This window comes from Podarcis filfolensis (genome assembly GCF_964270895.1).
Source record: "Podarcis filfolensis genome assembly, chromosome: 4".
Taxonomy (NCBI): Eukaryota; Metazoa; Chordata; class Lepidosauria; order Squamata; family Lacertidae; genus Podarcis; species Podarcis filfolensis.
Window position 1 is genome coordinate 68,380,542 of NC_139607.1, and position 19,608 is coordinate 68,400,149.

A 19,608-nucleotide genomic window follows, 5' to 3' on the forward strand; every position below is an offset into this window, starting at 1 on the left:
GACTCCAGCTATAAAATCTGAAGATGCCGAACAGAATCTTGGGCTGGGGCATTGTTTACAGGGGTTTGTTGTTTATGGGGGGTGTTGCTGTCATCTTTTTTATCTTTATTTTGTTCTCATGATTTATGTGGAAATTGTTCAGTCTGTGTACTTTTTGATGTTTTGTTTATGACTACTTTTGTTATCTTTGTAGTGCTGTAGTTTCTAAAATACGTTGTAAGCCACCTAGAACATGTTTTAACTTTGGAAACATGGCATACAAATAAATAAATGATTGATTGATTGATTGAAGCACAAGACGCTACAAAATGTTATTGTGTTTATATTGAACCATGATACTCTTTCGCCACTACCATTACAAAATCACATTCTACTTCTTACAGAAATTCAACATGTATGTGCTAAAAGCTGCCAGATTTAATACATTTTGTATTGCAAAGCTGGTGAAATGTAAACAGGCAGATGGCTACTTTAAACTGAGCTGCTGTGGTACGGCGGTGAACTTCATGAGCTCTGAGCCCAACACTCCTGATTCTAAGCTCAAGTGTGCTGCTGTGTAGGCAATGTCCCAACCCGCACTTGTAAAATGGGAGGTAATGATACAACACCTTAGCAGTAGTGAAGTAAATATTACTGAGTAAATGGCGAAGAGATCGCACTGGCTTATTTATTCTGAATGTCTGTAAGTGATGCCAGTAAAGGTTTGATGATGATGAATATCACTGAGATAATGTATTTAAAATTATTTGTTACAACGGTATTTTAAGTAGCTTTGAGTTACCTGTGTTGATTAGGAAAGTGGGATCTAATAGCATGTAAACTATATTTTTAAATGCTTTTTGCATTTAAAATAACGCTACCAAATATTCCGTCACGTTATTCTAAATAGTCTATGGCAGTGGTGGCAAACCTATGGCATGCGTACCAGAGAGGGCACTCAGAGCCCTCTCTGTGGGCACACACGCCAACATCCCAGCAGGGCTGTAGCTTCCATGCCAGGGGGGTGGGGGGCTTGCATGTGCCATCCAAAGCTGCGGCACCAGGGCCTGGCGAGTGAAAGAGGGGCTGAGCAGGCATTGATTTCTGCCAGTCTGTTTTTCCTACTCAGGAGTAAGCTGCCTTGAGTACAGCAGGGCTTAACTCCCAAGTCAGTAAGCATATCAAGACGGCAACATAAGAAGGGGCTGCTGGGTTTACATGTTCTCTGGGCTTTCCTGCAGAAGCCAACAGAAAAATTCATTCCATGGAGTAAGCAATCAAACGGCAGCCAAAAAAATAGCAAATAATAATAATAATAAAAATAAATTTATACCCCACCCATCTGGCTGGGTTTATTCATTTATATATATTTGTATGTGCGCACGCAGACAATCATTATTATCTTATATTAAAGATTGGGAGAGGGTGGCTCTTAGTACAGCCCTCCAGTGTACACTAGTGGCCAAAATTGTGAAACCTTCTGTATTTCCAAGGTTTGATAGCTCATAACACCACTTTGTTCTGGAGTAATACCAGTGCTTTTTTTCTGTGGGGACGCAAATACCTCTGAACATTTTGTGAATTTAACGGTAGATGAATTTCACTGTATTTATTTTCCCCAATTTGAACTGTATTTATTTTCCCCCCGGTGGTCACTTTTCTTGAGTAAAACTGAGTGTACCCCTAAACATATTTTTTGAAAAAAGCACTTAGTTATACCACAAAATTATATGTCAACAGAAAGATAATTTAATGCAGTAACTTTTATGAAGGATTATTTATTACTACAGCAGTCATAAAGCAGAAACGTGAAACACACAGAAAAAATGAGATATACGGTTAAATTGCTGTGTTGGCACTTTGCGATAAGTAAGTGGGTTTTGAGTAGCAGTTTGGGCACTCAATCTCTAAAAGGTTCGCCATCACTGCTCTATGGTATTCAAATTATAAATGGCAGAAGGACAAATATGTATCAGACGATATACAAAGTAAATGGATTTTGCTCTCAAGGCTGGGACTTCTAAGTTCACAGAACTGTTTACATTCACAGTTTGACTCAAGATACATCCTCTTGATTATAGTTCCTCTTTACTAGAAACTCTTTAGCTATAAAGGACTTGATTCTGCAATACAGTGGTACCTCTGCTTACATGCCCCTCTTGTTATGTATCCTTTGGGATACACATGTGGCAAACCCAGAAGTATATTTCTGGGTTTAGCTGCGCGCGCATGCACAGTAGTGCTCTATCGCGCCACGCGCATAGAACTGGCACCTCCAGTTGCGGAAACCTCAGAATCCGACCGGAGCTCCGGAACAGATCCTGTCCACAACCGGAGGTACCACTGTACTTGACACCAAAGTGTTTCACATTATACAACTGGCACCAATGATTAGGTTCTATAGCTACGGAATGGCAAAACTGTGTCACTGACTGCAGATACAAAACCTATCAAATAGTTGTCAGCAGAAGTTATATTACTATACATATCTGTCAAACATGCATTGCATTAATGAAAGAATGAAGCAGACAAGATAGCTGCTTACCTCTTGTGCAGTCAAGGCATGTTCTCCTGCTAACAGTAGCATACTGAGGCCTCCCATTTGTGTAGGATCTATCAGAGAATAAAAATATATCGATAAAAATATTTTATTTTGGAGCCAGCTTGAGCAGGTCTTAAACATACAGGGCCACAGCACTGAAAGGAACTATAAAGATTACATCTTTTAACAAAGACTACTTAAAAGGAATCAACACACACACACACCCATATATATCTTTTTTAAAAAATGGAGTGGAAGGAAGTCTTGATAATATCATGATAAGCTATTCATAAATTCACTCTTTTCAGAAAATCTCAGTCTAGTGCTGGCAACTTTTAAGTGTTACAATAAAGTGCAGACAATATACACAAGAAACTTCAGGCACCCTCCTGCATACAACTGTCAGTTGGTACAGCATGAAACTCTTAATCTCAGAGCTGTGGGTTTGAGCTTTATACTGGGCAAAGATTCCTAGACTGCAGGGGTTGGACTAGATGACCCAAGTGGTTTCTCCCAACTCTACAATTCTATGATTTCTATTTGAAGCAAGACTATGTGATTGCACGGGATCACACTCAAGTCTCTCTCTCCCCCATGTTGGGAAGGGAAGTTTGACAATGGGACTCAATGAAAACTCATATAGCTTTCCCTGTTTAGAACCCCATGCAATTAGCATGCTCCCATCAGATCTCTCCGCCAATGCGGAGGAGGAGGAAAGGGCTGGTGGGAATGTGATAGTGGGCACATGGCTCCACTTTCTAGCCTCATGAAATTAAGACAAAATGCCTGAAAAAGGCATTGCTCAACCCCCGCTCCCTCTGCTGAAGCAGAGTCTTGCACACCATCACCTGCGACTTGTCTCTTTAGATCTTGCCACTCAAAAATACACCTTCCTTCCAATCACAATGGACTGTGCTTTCAAATGGATTGTAACTTGTATTTGGTCAGACTCATCATGAGTCTTTCACTTCCATTCGATATAAAGAACTATTAACAACGAAGCAAAACATGATTTGTGCCTAGTGCTGCTACTTATGCAGCTATTGGAAGTTAAACATATTTTCAGTGTTTGGAAATTACTTTATTAAAGACACAAGTAATGTCTCGTGTATAATTTTTTTGCTCAAAACATCTATCTTAAGCTGATTTAAGTAGCTTAAAAGAGCCCTAGCTAGGAAGAGTTGCAGCAATATGATCCATCTATGATCATGCAGGAAAATGCGACCGGTACTATAATCTATCCATGTATACACGGCGTTGGATCCCACTGAGTAATTAGTTACAGTCAGTTCCCACTGAAATCATGGGATTTAAAGTCATGACTAATTTAGTGTGTATCCATCCCATTGCCAGGAAGGCAGTCACAACAGGGACTGTGTATTTTGTACTGTGTGAACATTGTACCATAAGAGGATGTAGCAGGATCAAATGTTGCAGTCATTACCAGAATGAGGTGTTCCACTGACTATGTATCTTATAACTTATTAAAATATATACAAGGCATGTTTTACAAAAGAGCAACAGTCTATAGCATTATTTCAAAATGATTGCAAGAATCAACCCATTTTAATAATACAGTGGAACCTCTGTTTTTGAACGTAATCCGTTCTGGAAGACCGTTCGACTTCCAAAACGTTCAAAAATTGAGGATCAATGGGTGGTTGGTAAATTCCATTGGGAAAAAAATGAAAAACGCGACCCGGAAGCCGTTCTGACTTCCGAGGTGCATTCAATAATGGAAGCAATTACTTCCGGGTTTTCAGCTTTCAGGTTCCGAATTGTTCGGCCTCCAAGATGCTCGAAAACCAAGGTTCCACTGTACATGATTATAATAAAACAAAAACATATTCCCATTGACTCTAATGAAATACAGTACAATCTTGTTGAAACCTCTGACTTCTAGGCCTGATTCAGTCACGTACTGTAGGCCAGAGACTTGGGGCTTGATGTCAAAAGAGATCTCGAACAAACCTGCCATTGCGAAATTCAGCTGAGGCATTTCTTCTGTCTTCACTAACTTTTTCGGACTTGGCAAATCTTTTGCAGGTTCTGATGGGAAAGCCCACAGCTTTTTCCGGTTAGTAACAGTAGATGACTGGGTTTTCACAGGTTTATTTGTAGGCGGGCACCACTTGTAGCCAGGGTTTGCTTTCATAAATGCATCCTTGTACTATGAAGAGAAAAGGAAAAAATTGCGTCAAGGGACAGCACAGTTTTGTAGAAAACCTTGGGGAAATGTAACAATTTAGTATTCATAGTTATTCATTTCATAACATTTATACACCACTTACTGTATTTTTCGCTCCATAAGACACACTTTTTTCCTCCTAAAAAGTAAGGGGAAATGTCTGTGCGTCTTATGAAGCGAATGTGTGGTCCCTGGCAGCGGTGGAGCTGAGGGCTTTGGTTCCCAGAGTGGCGGGGCATGGCACGCCACCCGTGCGAGTGTCCTAATGCGAGCGTCCCCTGCCCACGCAAGAGGGTGGGGAGAGGTGAGGTGGGGAAGAGGGCTTTAGTACATTCTATTTAGAGTTCCCTACGTCCGAGGGGCTCTGTGACTTGCATGAGAGCAGCCAGGATCCAGAGCTGAGGGGTATATTCTCCCTCACATGCTCTGTATTTCTTTTCTTGCTTTTCTCTTCTAAAAACTAGGTGCGTCTTATGGATCGAAAAATACGGCAATTGTAAAAAACAAAACAAAAACCTAAGTGGTTTACAAAGTACTGATTTTTGGATATACAATATACAACAATTTGAATGTTTATTTTGATTCAAGTCAAATGGGGTTTACTCCCATATAAATGTGCACAGGGTTGCACTCATTGCTTATGTTTGTCATCAGAAAAGCTATAAAACCTGTATTATAAAATATGAGTTTATGGATGATCTCAGATTGCCAAGCTACTCCATAAAAACATTTCTCAAAGCATCAATGGCTCAACTATTTTTCTCAACCACCTGCACTATACCAACAAATTTTAAGAATGTTCATTTCTTAACAAATAACTGAAAAATTTGGTCTTAACCTGAAGAATAGGAAATCTTGGTAATATGACCAGGAAATATGACCAAGACTGACAAATTTTAATTGAAGAGGGGTGGTTTAGAGGGAAGATTCCTCTTGTTCTCGGGTCCTGCTTGTAAGTTTCCCACAGCTCTAGGCTACTGTGAGTACAGGTTGCTGAATTAGGTGGGCCACTGGCCTGATCCAGCAGGCTCTTCTTATGTTCCTGATTAAGGTTTCTCAATGTTGTGCTACGTGATCACAAAGATAGGTAAAGGTAAAGGGACCCCTGACCATTAGGTCCAGTCGTGGCCGACTCTGGGGTTGCGGCTCTCATCTCGCCTTACTGGCCGAGGGAGCCGGCGTACAGCTTCTGGGTCATGCGGCCAGCATGACTAAGCCACTTCTGGCGAACCAGAACAGCGCACAGAAATGCCGTTTACCTTCCCGCCGGAGCGGTACCTACTTATCTACTTGCACTTTGATGTGCTTTCAAACTGCTAGGTTGGCAGGAGCTGGGACTGAGCAATGGGAGCTCACCCCGTCGTGGGGATTCGATCCGCCAACCTTCTGATCAGCAAGCCCAAGAGGCTCAGTGGTTTAACCCACAGTGCCACCCATGTCCCTGATCACAAAGATAGCCTATTGCGTTTACAGTATGTCTAGTCTGAGTTGGAAGCACTGAGCCCTATCCAATATATTTTGGGTAAAAGAACAACTTAAGCCTTTGTGTGCTTCTGCATTTCAGATCATTCAGCTAATGAAATTGAAATTGTCAGGTTTCCCTAATTACTCTTACAAGGTATAAATATTTGTATCATTTGCCCATACTAAAAAAAATGGTCGCAATATAGAGAGCTGGGTGTAAACCAGATTTGAAGTTTGGGCTTGCTCCAAGATCTTTTTTTTAATAGCCTTGTTGAACCTCAGGGCTAGCTCCAAGAGACACATTGTATGGCCACCACTCTAAGCTGTGCATTATGTCTGGGCAGCGTTCATAATGAAGCCAAATTATAACTACAATTTTTAAAATGCAATTAAAAAGAAAACCCTCTCTCTCCTGTATGTATTTTCATCAATGCTTTACCAGGAAAAAATTGTTAAGAGGACCCAGTGGCAAGTTTTTGTTCATAATTACTGCTATTGCACAGCTAAACTACAGAAAGAATAAAAATTATATGCTTAATTGCATGTCTCATACACATTCTTGGAATGAATGTTACTGAGCTGAACACACTTGGCTATATTGTTCCTTTTCAATAGAGAAATGTGAGACTTGCTTTCAGAACCAAGCCTGGGAGGGAGGGTTTGTGTGAATCATATCGCCACAGGCATAGCAGTTTTCAACACACTATTGTTAGAAGTTTCTAATTGTCACTTTTCACAGGAGTGTTATGCAGTTGTTCTTCTTCCCCACTGACAAAGGTTCAAGGGGAAGTTAAAAATCCCAAAAGACATTTTTTGTCCTATAAATTCAACTCTCCAATTTTCCAGATCACTACTGGATTCCATTATTATTACTGTTGGGTTTTTTTACTACGAGTTGAAATAATAAGTCCCTAATTTCAGTATTGAAAAAACCAAATGAAAACTATTTTTGTTATTCTGAATCAATAAAGAAGAATATCTAAAGACATTATCCACTACGGGGTGATTCGGAAAAAATATAAAGAGGGCTTTTGATTGTATCACACCAGTTATGATACACTGTCCCCAAGAAGCTTTCCCTGAATCGAACTTCAGTTGCATGGTGAAAGACTTCTTATTTATCACGGCATGCTGTATTTTGGATCTTATCTGCTACCTTTATAGATTAATTTAGGAGAGATTCCTTGCAGCAGAACATTATTTTATAAATACGAGTTTTATAAATTCTGCAGGGAGATCATTCCTTACTGGAGTTCGAGCATTTGTTTCACAGCAGTGAAGCCCGAAAGCAAGACTTGAAAGCAACAGCACAATCTCAACCTGTGATTCACAGAAACTGGCATTCAGAGACATACTGCCTCTGACAGTGAAGGTACACTACTGGCCAAAATTGTGAAAACCTTTTGGAAAAAGTGTATTTCTGAGGTTTGATGGCTCACAACTCCACATTTATTGGAGTAATACCATGAAATTATATATCAATGGAAAGAAAATTTAATGAAGAATGTAATGCAACAAAGATAGTTCAATTATCTGTATTCTATCAAAAGTTATAGCCAATTAACCAGAAAAAGGAAGCACAACTTGCTTAGGTTGATATGCAGTAGTTTCCCTTCATTTGAATGTAGCCAATGAGCGTTAGTGTTTAGAGAGCCAAATCAGGTGTTATGGTAGTCTCTAGGTTATCAAATTATTGATAAATTAAATAGTTAAAATCGGCTTTAGTTAAAAAAAGTATGCTCTTCTAACGTCTCAAGTTTTTGCAAGGTATTTTTCTTTTTTAATAAAATAAGTCTGATTAGAATTCAAAGCATATCACCAGCAAATAGCTAGTCGTCAAGAAAACCCTTAATTAAAATAAATCTACCCTTTGGGTCTGTTTCAGTAGCAGTAATTTGGAAAGGGAAATATTAGAAAGTAAAACAGGTATTTCTCTTGCTTTTGAGAAACCAGTTATAACATATTTGCTGGAACACCTTTTGGGTTTTAAAATGGGAATAGGCCTCTGTAAAAGGAGGGTATCCAGACCAAAAAAATTGTATATTTAGTAAAAATTTAGTAATCCTGCTTTTTTGAATCAGGTAGTTCGGGTCAGAGTAACATGATATAAAAAACTCTGTATGAAATGTATAAACTGAACTGTTTAGCTTGGTCACGAAGCTCCTTTCCTTCTTGAATTCTTGTTTAATCCTCTCCCTTGCAAAACCTGACACAGATTGGGGGAGGAAGGGATTTTAAGCATGATGCTGTTTTTCAAATGTTCACCATTTAAACATGTGCCACAATAATGTCACTGGTTACCTCCTTGGCCATGTCGGTGTATTTCTGCTTTTCTTTAGGGTCTAGAACAGACCACCAATCCGCCAGGATCTTGGTAGCACCACGGTTGTCCAGACGGGGGTGTTCTTGCCGCACAAGGGAACGGTGGCGTTTGCAGAACAGAAGGAATGCATTCATCGGCCTGCGAGCTCGTTGCTCTGAAGATTCCTCATCTTCTGTTTCGTCAGCATCGTGCTCAAGACCATCAGCACCAAGAAGATGGACCTATTTTACAAATAAAAATTCTACAGATGTAATGGATATTTCTCGCGTCTATTAGATATTCGCTCCAACATCTAACTTAATATTCTGTGTTAAAAACCTGCAAATCCCCTGCAGTGAAGCAATCAATTCAGCAAAATGTCTGAGCAAATAATATTACATTAGCTTTGCATTTACACTTTGTGGGATAGATTCCACTCAGAGACTGAAGTGAGGTTCGACAGAAATCTATCTTGCTGTGCCCAGACTATGGAACTTCCTCCCAAGGCAGGCTTGTCTTGCCCCCTCATTAATGGCCTTCTAACCAGGTGGATAAAGTCTTCCTGTTTAAAATGCTTTTGTGATCTGAATGGTTTTAAGGTTCTGCCCTGGTTTGTGCTTTAAATTGTTGCACTGAACAATTTTGTTGATGGAAGCATGCCCACTTGTTTTAGTGGATGGGCAAAAGAGATATTTACTACCCCAATGGTGTTTTAAATATAGGGTATTAAATGCTTTTATTTTAAAGTTAATTATTTTAAAGTTTATTAAGTTGCCTTGAGTGGGATATTTTTTTAAAAAAATAATAAGGAATTATTATGAAAAATAATGTAATTTATAATAATTTCCACAACAAATAATTAACTTTTGGAATTTGCTGAATGTGGCAATGGCTGCTAAATGATTAAGCAAATTCATGGACAATAGTCCTATCCGCAGCTATTACCCATGATAGCTCAAAATCTCTGTATTCAGAAGACCTATGTATCTGCATACCAACTTCTGGATGGCTAAATGGGATAGAGTTGTTTCATTCATGAGCTACTCTGTGGGCACACGGGGTTGGGAAAAAGATGCTAGACTACATGGACCTAGGGGCACGATACAGTGTGGGACTCGTCTGACATTTGGAAAAGATACTCTTTTTAGATATTACTCAATATGAATGGGGGCAAACCATGATAGTCAGGCTGAGTGATATTTAAAATAAACCCATGAATTTGATTTCCAAATGGGTTTTAGAAGGCTTGCACAAGGCAACAAATCTCCAACGTATATCATACTAAAGCTCTACTTTTTGACAACATAGTTTCACCTTATCAATATCTTCTTCGTCCTCTTCCTCCTCCTCTTCTTCTGAAAAGTCAAGGATTTTCTTTGCAAGTAGTGGATGCCACTGAAGACACTTTCTCTTTGGTCGTTTCCCAGTACCCTCTCCGTCTGTTGAATGATCTTTATTCCTATTGCTGCCTTTCATTACTGTGACCTAGCAGAAATAAATAAAATGTTCCCATAAAAAACAAATATGCTATTGAACACACTTTTTCAGATGTTACTACTGAATGCTGAATTATTAATCTCAATCCCCAATAGATAATATGCTACCCAAAGGATGTTGACAGATGCAGTCCTACTACCTTATGAATGAATAAGCTCTGTAGATGTTAGTGGAACATCTGCATGAGCAGCCAAGTACAAAATAGGTAGGAGAATGCACACATTTGTTTTACCAGATTACTACTAGCAGTCTATGGATTTGTGACAGATGTTTCTTCCTTTTATATGATGTCTCAAGATGCACTTAGTGGTGTAGCAGTAAATTTTGAATCCCAGAAGCTCATCGTGACAGCTCCCATAGCAACAACACCTCCAAGGGAAATTCAAGTGTTCACAGTGGTGGGGAATCTTCAGCTCTTGGGACTAATTAGGCCCAATATGTATCCCAGTTTGGTCCACGAGGCCATTCCCCACAAACCAGTGTCCCTTAAAAATGCTTCCTCTGTTGACAGAAAAATGTTCCATTTGGAAGAACCAGATTCAGTTGCCCACCACTGATCTATCATACAGATTTGCCATGAAAGAGCAGAAATATATAGAATAAGACACATTTTATTAGGATCAGCATGACTGTAGTTCTGTACATGGCTTCCTGAGTGCAAGTTCTATTGAATCCAGTGGTGCGTACTTCTCACTGTATCGGTTCAACTCGCAAAACACTCTGAGCTTTAAAAAAGATCTTCAGGTATCTGGGATGCATTCACCTTGTAATTAGAAATGCAGACAACCTTAAAAAGATGTATTACCATTTAATCTGCTGGCATGAAGCAGGAACCTCATCAATGGAAAGAAGTATTCTACCTTTGCTTGAGTAACTTCCTCATTCTGACTTCCTCTATGCTAATCTCTCACAATAAAGCCTCCTTGTCCACTCATTCACTAGCCAGAGTTAACTAAGTCACACCACTAGTCACATTAGACAGAAGGATGATGTATGCAGCAGGATTATAAGAGGAGCTCTTGCTTAAGATTTAGTTGGCTAGGGAGTGGAAGGGTTTTCTGCTTTATCTGATAATGGCATTTGATAGTATGATCTGAATTTTTTGCTTAGAGCTAACCAAAAAACCCCCTTAAAAATACTTAAAGCTAAAGTTAGAAATATAACTTTAGGTCATCATTATGCTCCTCAAAAACTGGATAACTTTTCAGTGAAAGTTCAATGTACCTGCTGTTCATATGCAATCAGAAGTATTTTAATTTGGGCATCCCTAACATATTTACACGAGTTCCCCAATACACAGGTGACTTTGGTAGCAGTTCATTACTTTCTTCACTAAGATATAATTTATTCCTTTGGAGCAAGGTATCTCAGTTCCCTGCTGAACTTCATGGCACTGGGGAAATATTACCCACAGTGTTTCAGGGTTAAAAATCTTTTGTGCTAAATATAAACATATTAACACAGGAGAGCCTGAAGAAATGGCCCAGTAAATAAACAGTCCTAAAAACATTGCAAAAATGGCACTTCATAACTCTTTATCTTGCACACATGCAACTTTATCTTAAACCATTTTGTTCACAAGGATGTGAAATGAAGGAAACATGGCAGCATAAATGGTGGTATTACGTTAAGGTGTCAGGTTTTCGAAAGACAGGGTTTTCATAGATACCTTTACCTAATACCACTGGTCAACGTGTCATTCAGTCCGCTGGGTTAATTTTACTGAATATATTTCAGGGCCAGAATGCTGATCTCTCATTTAAAGCTCTTACTGGATATCTGTCATTAGCAGTTAGACTTGTTATACCCTGGTTTTGGAAAGTCTTGGACAAATTGGCTTAACTGGGTTTGGTGACCAACCCAGCTGACCAACGAAATATGACTAGCTAGAGACAGAAAGACTCGTTTCATTTGACTGGTACTGTTGTACTGATTGCATAAATAAGAAAAACAATCTTTAACCTTTGCAGTCAACTTTTTTGGTTGTTCTAGGTTAAATCATATTCTATGCTTCAGCCTACTGATTGTGTATTTTTATGCTGTATACTTCCAAGTTTTTTGTTAAGGGAGATGTTATTTTCAAAAAAACCAAACCAGTAAATTTATTTTTTAAAAATAGTCAGCTAGCAAATGCGTATAAAAAAGGCCCAGATTAGAGAAGGCAGGTTGCAAAATGTGAATATGGAAAGCTGTTTTCATACATGAGTATGAGAATGTTCATTTTCACTCCGAGATAAAAAAAACAACATGAAAAAGACTCTTATATTTCTGTTGCTAAGGAGCTGCCTTTACCTTATGCCACCATTTTAGAATAATATATTTAATTGCCGATGTAATTTTAATTAAAACCTTTTGACATGTTAACATGATATTACCACATAAATGCTAATTATATGTAACTCATACACTTTTCTTTTTAAACTGTGTGCTTAAACTATAGCCCTCATTTTTATTTTGCATTTTTCAAAAATAAGAAAGTGCATGTTAATATTAAAAGGATGAGAAATTTAGCAGTAATGTAAATCGCGAAAAGTTAGGCAACATAGTACTTTTCACCCAAACATGAAAACTCATTTTATCATAGTAGAGGCACGTTGTTATAGCTCCTTTAATAGGCACACAAAATGTTGAGCCATCATCTTGAGGGGGGGGGGGGGAGTCTGTAATTTTGTTCTCAAGAAGGCCACTGGGAGAGTTTGCTGAAGCTTCGGCACAAGGCTTGGCACAACAATGTTACACCTCAGCAGTCCTTACTGAAGTTCCTTGTAGGACACTGGTGGACTCAGATTACATTACAATACCTGGTTGCTTGGAAGCCTACATGTTGAAAGCTCTAAGAGAGCACAGATCTCTTTGTAAGATATTCAGGTTCAATGCACAGATGCTGGGGAGCAGGGCCGAGCTGTGTGTGTCCCTCTTCCCCTCCTACTAATGAAGCACTCTTTACATGTCGAGCGTGTGTGGGCTGGTATGTATGTCCCAGTCATACTTCATAGGATGAAAACAGCATCTTGAATTGGGACAAGAAGCACACTAAAGTGGTACCTTGGTTCTCAAACAGAATCCGTTCCTGAAGTCCATTTGACTTCTGAAACCGTTCGAAAACCAAGACGAGGAGCTTCCTGCAGCCAATCGGAAGCCGAGAAAACCGCGTTGGACGTTCGGCTTCCAAAAAACGTTCGCAAACCGCAACACTCACTTCCAGGTTTGCTGCGTTCGGGAGCCAAAACATTTGAGTCGCAAGACGTTCGGGAAATAAGGTATTAGCTAGTTGAACTGGTGCAATAATGAAAAGGAACTGATTTGGGGGCTCCAGGTGGAATTTCAATATTTTGGAGTAAATTAATTGAAGGGGGATTTATCTTCAGGGTTTGATGCTTGGGTTTTAGACCTTACCTCTCAGTTTGTGGGCAAGTCACTTGTTAGCATTGTGTCTTTTGTAATCTGGATGTTATGTTGCAGCAACACTTGTGGGGTTGTTTTTGAGCTCAGCATTCACCTCGGACTTGTGCTCAGACTGAGGTCTTGGACAAGTCTTGCACCTCTCTTTCTAGCACTGGGCAGTTACATATTCCCTGTGAAGCTGACAAACAGAGCACAAGAACGGCAGCATGCCATGCTGTGTTTATTTCTAGCACCCGATAATTATATTGAAGCAATGGGGAAGCAATGTGCCCCCACCAAAGCTGCTGGACTCCCAACGCCAATCAACATGGCCAGTGCAGCCCAACTACATCTGGAGGACCATCCCTGATAAACTCAACCTGTACATTTAGGTTCCATTTAAATTTTCATGGCTGATAACTACCTACAGCAGGTATGTGGAGTTTCGTGGGGATGAAGCTGAGGAAATGTGTGGTAGAAGAGAGGGGAACTTGCCATGCCGCTACTTTTCTGAAGCCCTGGTCCCCTATGTAAGCAGACTTAACACCAGTGTTTGTTCAGTTCATGGCACAGTAAAAAAAAAAAAAAAGAGGGGGATGCTGAAAATGATGGGCAACTTGTGACCTTCCCTATGTTGCTGGACTACAAATCCCATCAGCTTTGATCATTGGCCATGCTGCCTTGACAGATGGGAGTCCAACATCATTAAGAGCCAAAGGTTGTCTGACCCTGTATAGGAACTGTCTATTTTTAAGTTACAGCTGCCGTGTGAAAACTGGTGGCATCTGTGACACCTGAGAGCTATCCATTATGCAAATCACCCTAATTGTGTGGAAAGTTTCCATGTTCCCTACAGAGCAGACTGTCACATGTTACCACCATTAGAAACTGCAACCTATGAATGTATCCTTATTTCCAAGAAAAGGTGTTTGGATTGGGCTGTGTGCCTCTTTTTCTTGAAATTATGCTTCATACAGCACATTATGCATGGAACACTAGTAAAAAAAAACACTTGAATGGCATAAGTTGACAACCAGATTCCTGGATTCTCTTTCAGCATATACCGTTGACTCAGGACAAAGATGTGGATGAACCGTGTTTGTTGAATCAACAGTCAGGTGCTATGAAATTTTCTTAGCACATGTCTAGACCACAGTTTAGCTTGAAACTGAAAAAAAGCTTCTGGAAGAGAACTTCAGATCTGAGTGCAACGTGAAGCAATCCAATGATTAATGAACTATGGACTCAATATTCATTGCCACTGGACCTTACATGCACATGTGGTGGTTTTGTAAATCTGTTCACTCATTTTGGCTTTTGCTAAATAAAGAATTGGGTGTATTATACCAAACAGACCTACAACCATCTCCTCAACTTGCTTGACTCAGAATACTCAGGACATGCCTAATCAACCAGTTGCTCATAAAGAACATTTAATGTGTCACTGCCTCCTCTTCACGACGGCGTGTATGGAAATAGCTATGTGGTGGTGTACTGTCTTGGGATTGAACATTGAAGCATGGTACGCCAGAGCATGGATAATAGCCCTGGCTGAAAAGCTGATGTGCCAGGTTTGTGCAACCAAAGGGAATTCTAATCCCCATCTTTTTTATAATGTGTGACAACCGTTTTTTGATTATATGCATCAAGATGAATGTGTTTATAACTTTCCGATATCTCATAGTAATATGTGGAAAGATTTTTTGGAGAGACCTGTAAGAATTTTATTTGATACTTTAAAGCAACGTGGTTGGCTTGGGAGGGGTTATTGGTTTGTTATTATTATTTATTATGTGTTCTCATTTTGTATTTTGATGTTGTGAACCACCCTGTGATCTTTGGATGAAGGGTGGCATACAAATGTATAAATAATATTAAAATAATAGTAACTGATGTGTTGAGTTATATTGTTTTATGTGTGATGTTAAAAAATGAAAATTAATATACATTTTTTTAACAAAATATTCTATGCCATAGACTTGTCATTGTGCTTCCCTTTACTTAATTCAGCAGTTGTTATAAGTATCCAATCATTCTGAAATAATACTAAAAACCTTCAAGCAAAAAAAAATAAAAATCTTGCAAAGTAGCATACAAAACAATATCACACGAAAAGGCAGTGTTTACTTGTTACTATTTTGAAACCAACTAAAACTGGCACTATTGTGTTCCCTACATTTAATAGGATTAAGAAAATCTTCACAGAATATAAGTAATCCCACAGCATGATTCTAAGCACTCTATTATTGTACTTGTGAATTTTCCAAAATGACGTACTGCTTAAAACCAATCGGCAACAAAAAGTTAATAGGGTTTTCTAAACCCAGACGGGAGATATTTACAGTGGCATGCGGCTAGATCCGGACTTAAGTTTTACTTACAGCAGAACCATTGAAATCAATGATACTTAAAATCAGTAATTAAAAAATGAGTAACTAATTAAGTTCCATCAAGTCCCTTTTGCTTTCAAGCCATGGTTGTTGTGAGTCTTTATGTCAGGGGAAACTGCTGCCCCCCAAACACTGTTGGCCTTTAGCTTCCATCAGCCCCAGTCAGCATAACCAATAGCGGGAGATAATGGCAGTTGTACTGTGTATTGCAAATGACTGTTCCTGCTTTTTGCCTACAACTCAATGGTCACAGCCTTCCCAACGCTGCTCTATGTGTTGCAAATGACTTGCTCGGAATCTAACTACCTAATTTCCCAATTAACAGCATTTAATATTTTACTGTGCTTTACTGAAAGATTGCATTTCCTGGAGTTTATTTTGTTTATTAGTTAAAGCTGTGATTTGTGTTGCCCTTGTAGTTCAACGACCCAGTGTGTTTTAATAAGGCAGCTCAAATGAAAGTAAAATGCCTGCAGTACTAACATTACTAGGCCCAGCTAGCATTTGGGCACATCCCTGCTGCAAATAATTGCTCCACCTGTGCGTGTTTGTGAAGCTCTCCAGGAGATTTCAGGAGCAAAATGTGCAGATGCTAAACCCACCTCAACCACTTCTTTCCCAGCAGACTTCATTCACCCCCTTCCAAGACCTCAAGATTCTGGTTGGATTCTGGTTTCAATCAATTATATAGGTGCTCTGGAGGGAGGATATCAGGTCCCCCCCAATGCTCTTGTCAAAAGAAATACTGTCTATAGGAAGCCAGTGTAATTTAGACCAGCATAATTTACCCCTATTCCAAACTCTGCTTCTGGGAGGGGAGTATGGACTCAATGTCACATGACTGAGCTGAACAGAGTCTGGAATAAGTATAGATCTCTCCTTGTGTCTCCTGCCCTGGCCACTCTCCCAGAATACTCTTTTCGGGGGACCTACACTGCTATAAGTTCCTGCTGTCTGATCGCCAGCTGAGTCAGGGTGAGGGACTTAAACTAGTGTTATCTGCAGTTCAGCAGTGGGGAGGGACTTACACTGGGATTGCCCCAACTCATCCAGGAAAGCCCAAGATCCACCGAAACCCAAACACTCATCCAGGCAGATCTTGGGTTTGGATTGTGCTGTTAGGCATCATGTAACATTGCTCCAAACATTGCTCATTGCCCCAAATCTTGCCCCTGTCCCTCTGGAAAATGCACCAAAATGGAATTAATATTAGCAGCAGCAGCAGCGGCAACAACATTACCCCGCCCATCTGGCAGGGTTTCCCCAGCTACTCTGTGTGGGTCCCAACAGAATATTAAAAACACAATAAAACAACAAACGTTATAAACTTCCCTAAACAAGGCTGCCTTCAGATGTCTTCTAAATCCTGAATCCTATGTAGCAGCACTACTATGCTGTTCTGTATAGAGAACTGGTCTGCGAGCACACATGCTAGTCAGAGGCATTTTGCTAAGAATGTGTGATGGCGTCAAGCCCATGTAATCTGTCAATTTAGTATTAAAAATATTAAAGTCATGCATATGGGAAAGAAAGTATAAATTACTCTAATAAACTCAAATGAAGATAAAACATCCACAGCTTTAGCCATGGCAGAATTCCTTCACTTAGTCCAAAATATGCAGCCTGAAATAGACCTGATCAGATATATAAACCATTTTGATGTGTTCACTAAGAGGAAATTAGAAGCAACACATTCTCCAAGAATCTTATTAAAGATCAAGAAACTGTCAAGGGCATACACAATAAGTAATATATACAAGGTGGAAAGAAATCTGTTCCAGCAAACAAAAGTATGGATAGCATTCTTCAAAATAAACTGCACACTGTTTATTAAATTTTCAAGACTATTGCATTACTTATTTCAGAAGTGTGCAATTAAAATTCTGTCAAATTAGTTTTCATTTTTTTTTGTTTCATCCTCCTGTTACATTTTCTGATATCAATAAAAAGGGGCAGATATTATATGAAGTAAACACTGCGTACCGCCACCAGAGGATTTGTGTCAGGGCCAATTTTCCAGATTCATTGAAAGAGATACTTCCAGGGTGATATTTCACATATTATGTTAAAATATACAGATCATACATAGCACAATAACTGTACGAAAAAGAATCAAGTGTGGGTTTCATCATTCTCTATTTTCACAGGCGCAGAAGAATTCCATAAAAAAAGTTTAGTATTACCATTAACAGCAAGAGGTGGAGCCCATACCCTCCAACAGTTACCAATGAAAATAGGGATGTCCCATTCCATAATGATAATTTTACTATTTATACCTGGCACATCTTACTGGGTTTCCCCAGCCACTCTGGGCAGCTTCCAACATACAGTGTATAAAACATAATAAAACTTTCAACATTGAAAAACTTTCCTATACAGGGCTGCCTTAAGATGGCTCAGGTGTGGGATAATTCCCTATCCTACAACATTTCTCCAATGAAAATCGGGACATCCTAGGGAAAAGCAGGACATTCCAAGATCAAATTAGAAACCGGGATGGCTTCTCAAATCAGGGACATCCCTGGAAAATAGACTTGGAGAGTCTGGGAGCCCTAACAATATGAACCACACACTTACCCTGTTTAGAGACTTGCACCACCAAATTACAAATGGCAGATCTCAATGCAAAAGAGATTGGTCGTTAGTCACATTTTTAGATGAACATTCATCTAATAGAATATTACAGTCCAAGTGACTTGCTTTCTACATCGTTAGGGCAGCTGCCAAGGATCTGACTCTCAGGATTGGTCCTGCCTTCCCTGAATCTCCCATTTTCATTTTTTGGCCAAGCAACCATTTTAAAATTTCCTGCAATGCTATTCCAGAGCAATGGTCTGGCAGAGCATTGAAAGGTATTTAAAATGGAAGGACGCTTGCTGAAGCATGTTGCAGATTGCAGTGGTTTTGCTACCAATGCCCACTAATGCTGTAAGAGCCATGCGTTTTCCTGAGGAGCGCTCTGAATTGCTGGTAGCTCTGTTTAAAGTGCCACCACAGAGAGGAATGAGGCAAGCGGATTAACAAGGGACAAATGTGAACAAATGTAGTTACATATACCAAACTTTTTTCTGACTAGGGGATAAGGACTATGGGGAAAATGTGACAAAGCTGAAATGCAAAGCCCCAAGACTTGTACCTCTTTTTGCATTACCGAGCCAATGCAGAGCTTTCTCTATGGTTTGGCTTAGTGAAAAGAAACATATTTAAACTTCAGAAGACAGTTACAGAATGTAATTGGGTTCTTAACTCCTGGAAAACTCGTTTACAAAATTTCAGCCTATGAAATGCAGAGAGAGAAAAGCTCATTTACTTGGTACTAATTACTGGCCAGACAGTGAATCAATTCTGTACCATTTCACAGCAGAGAGCTAGTAATGAGCATTTCTAACTTTCATAGAATTAGTGGTCTAATGGGGAACATGCTGTGAGCAAATGGAATACAGTTTGCTAGCTGAGATTTATGATAAATTGTGCTGTCAGAAGTAACTAACCGCTGAGTAAAAGTCTCCCTTGATTTTTTTTCCTGAGTCTTGTTTCTCATTTCAATGTATAGTGCTGTTGCTCTCATTGCTGTTAACAGCGGAAAGTCAAGGAGGGTGATTTGTTCATTAGGTACTGCAGCAGATCTTTCCTAAAGGACCCAGCATTTCAAGGAGCATCCAGAAGAAGTGCTGCTTCTGACCAAGTAGTGGGGAAATAGTTAATTAACAACTTGGAAATATGCACTTAATTTTCATCTCACCAAATAACTTTGGAACAGAATAATGGGGCTTCCACATCAATTCCATTCCAGACAGCTGCTGGGTCCACATGCAGCAACCATCAATAATATTATATTCAGAAACCTAATCACATCTTAAAG

At 39.5% G+C, this 19,608-nt stretch overlaps 2 protein-coding genes across 2 annotated transcripts in view; one reads left to right on the top strand and one right to left on the bottom strand.

The window, feature by feature from the left end:
- The window catches only part of CD47 (CD47 molecule), a 232,563-nt gene that overhangs the window by 160,826 nt on the left and 52,129 nt on the right, over nt 1–19,608 (top strand). The window lies entirely within an intron of this gene.
- BBX (BBX high mobility group box domain containing) overlaps nt 1–19,608 on the bottom strand; it is a 120,213-nt gene that overhangs the window by 37,324 nt on the left and 63,281 nt on the right. Inside the window, 4 exon segments of the mRNA XM_083611557.1 lie at nt 2,525–2,592; nt 4,493–4,691; nt 8,475–8,717; nt 9,790–9,960. Of these exon segments, the coding sequence (XP_083467683.1) occupies nt 2,525–2,592; nt 4,493–4,691; nt 8,475–8,717; nt 9,790–9,951 (672 nt within the window). The 5' untranslated portion in view covers nt 9,952–9,960.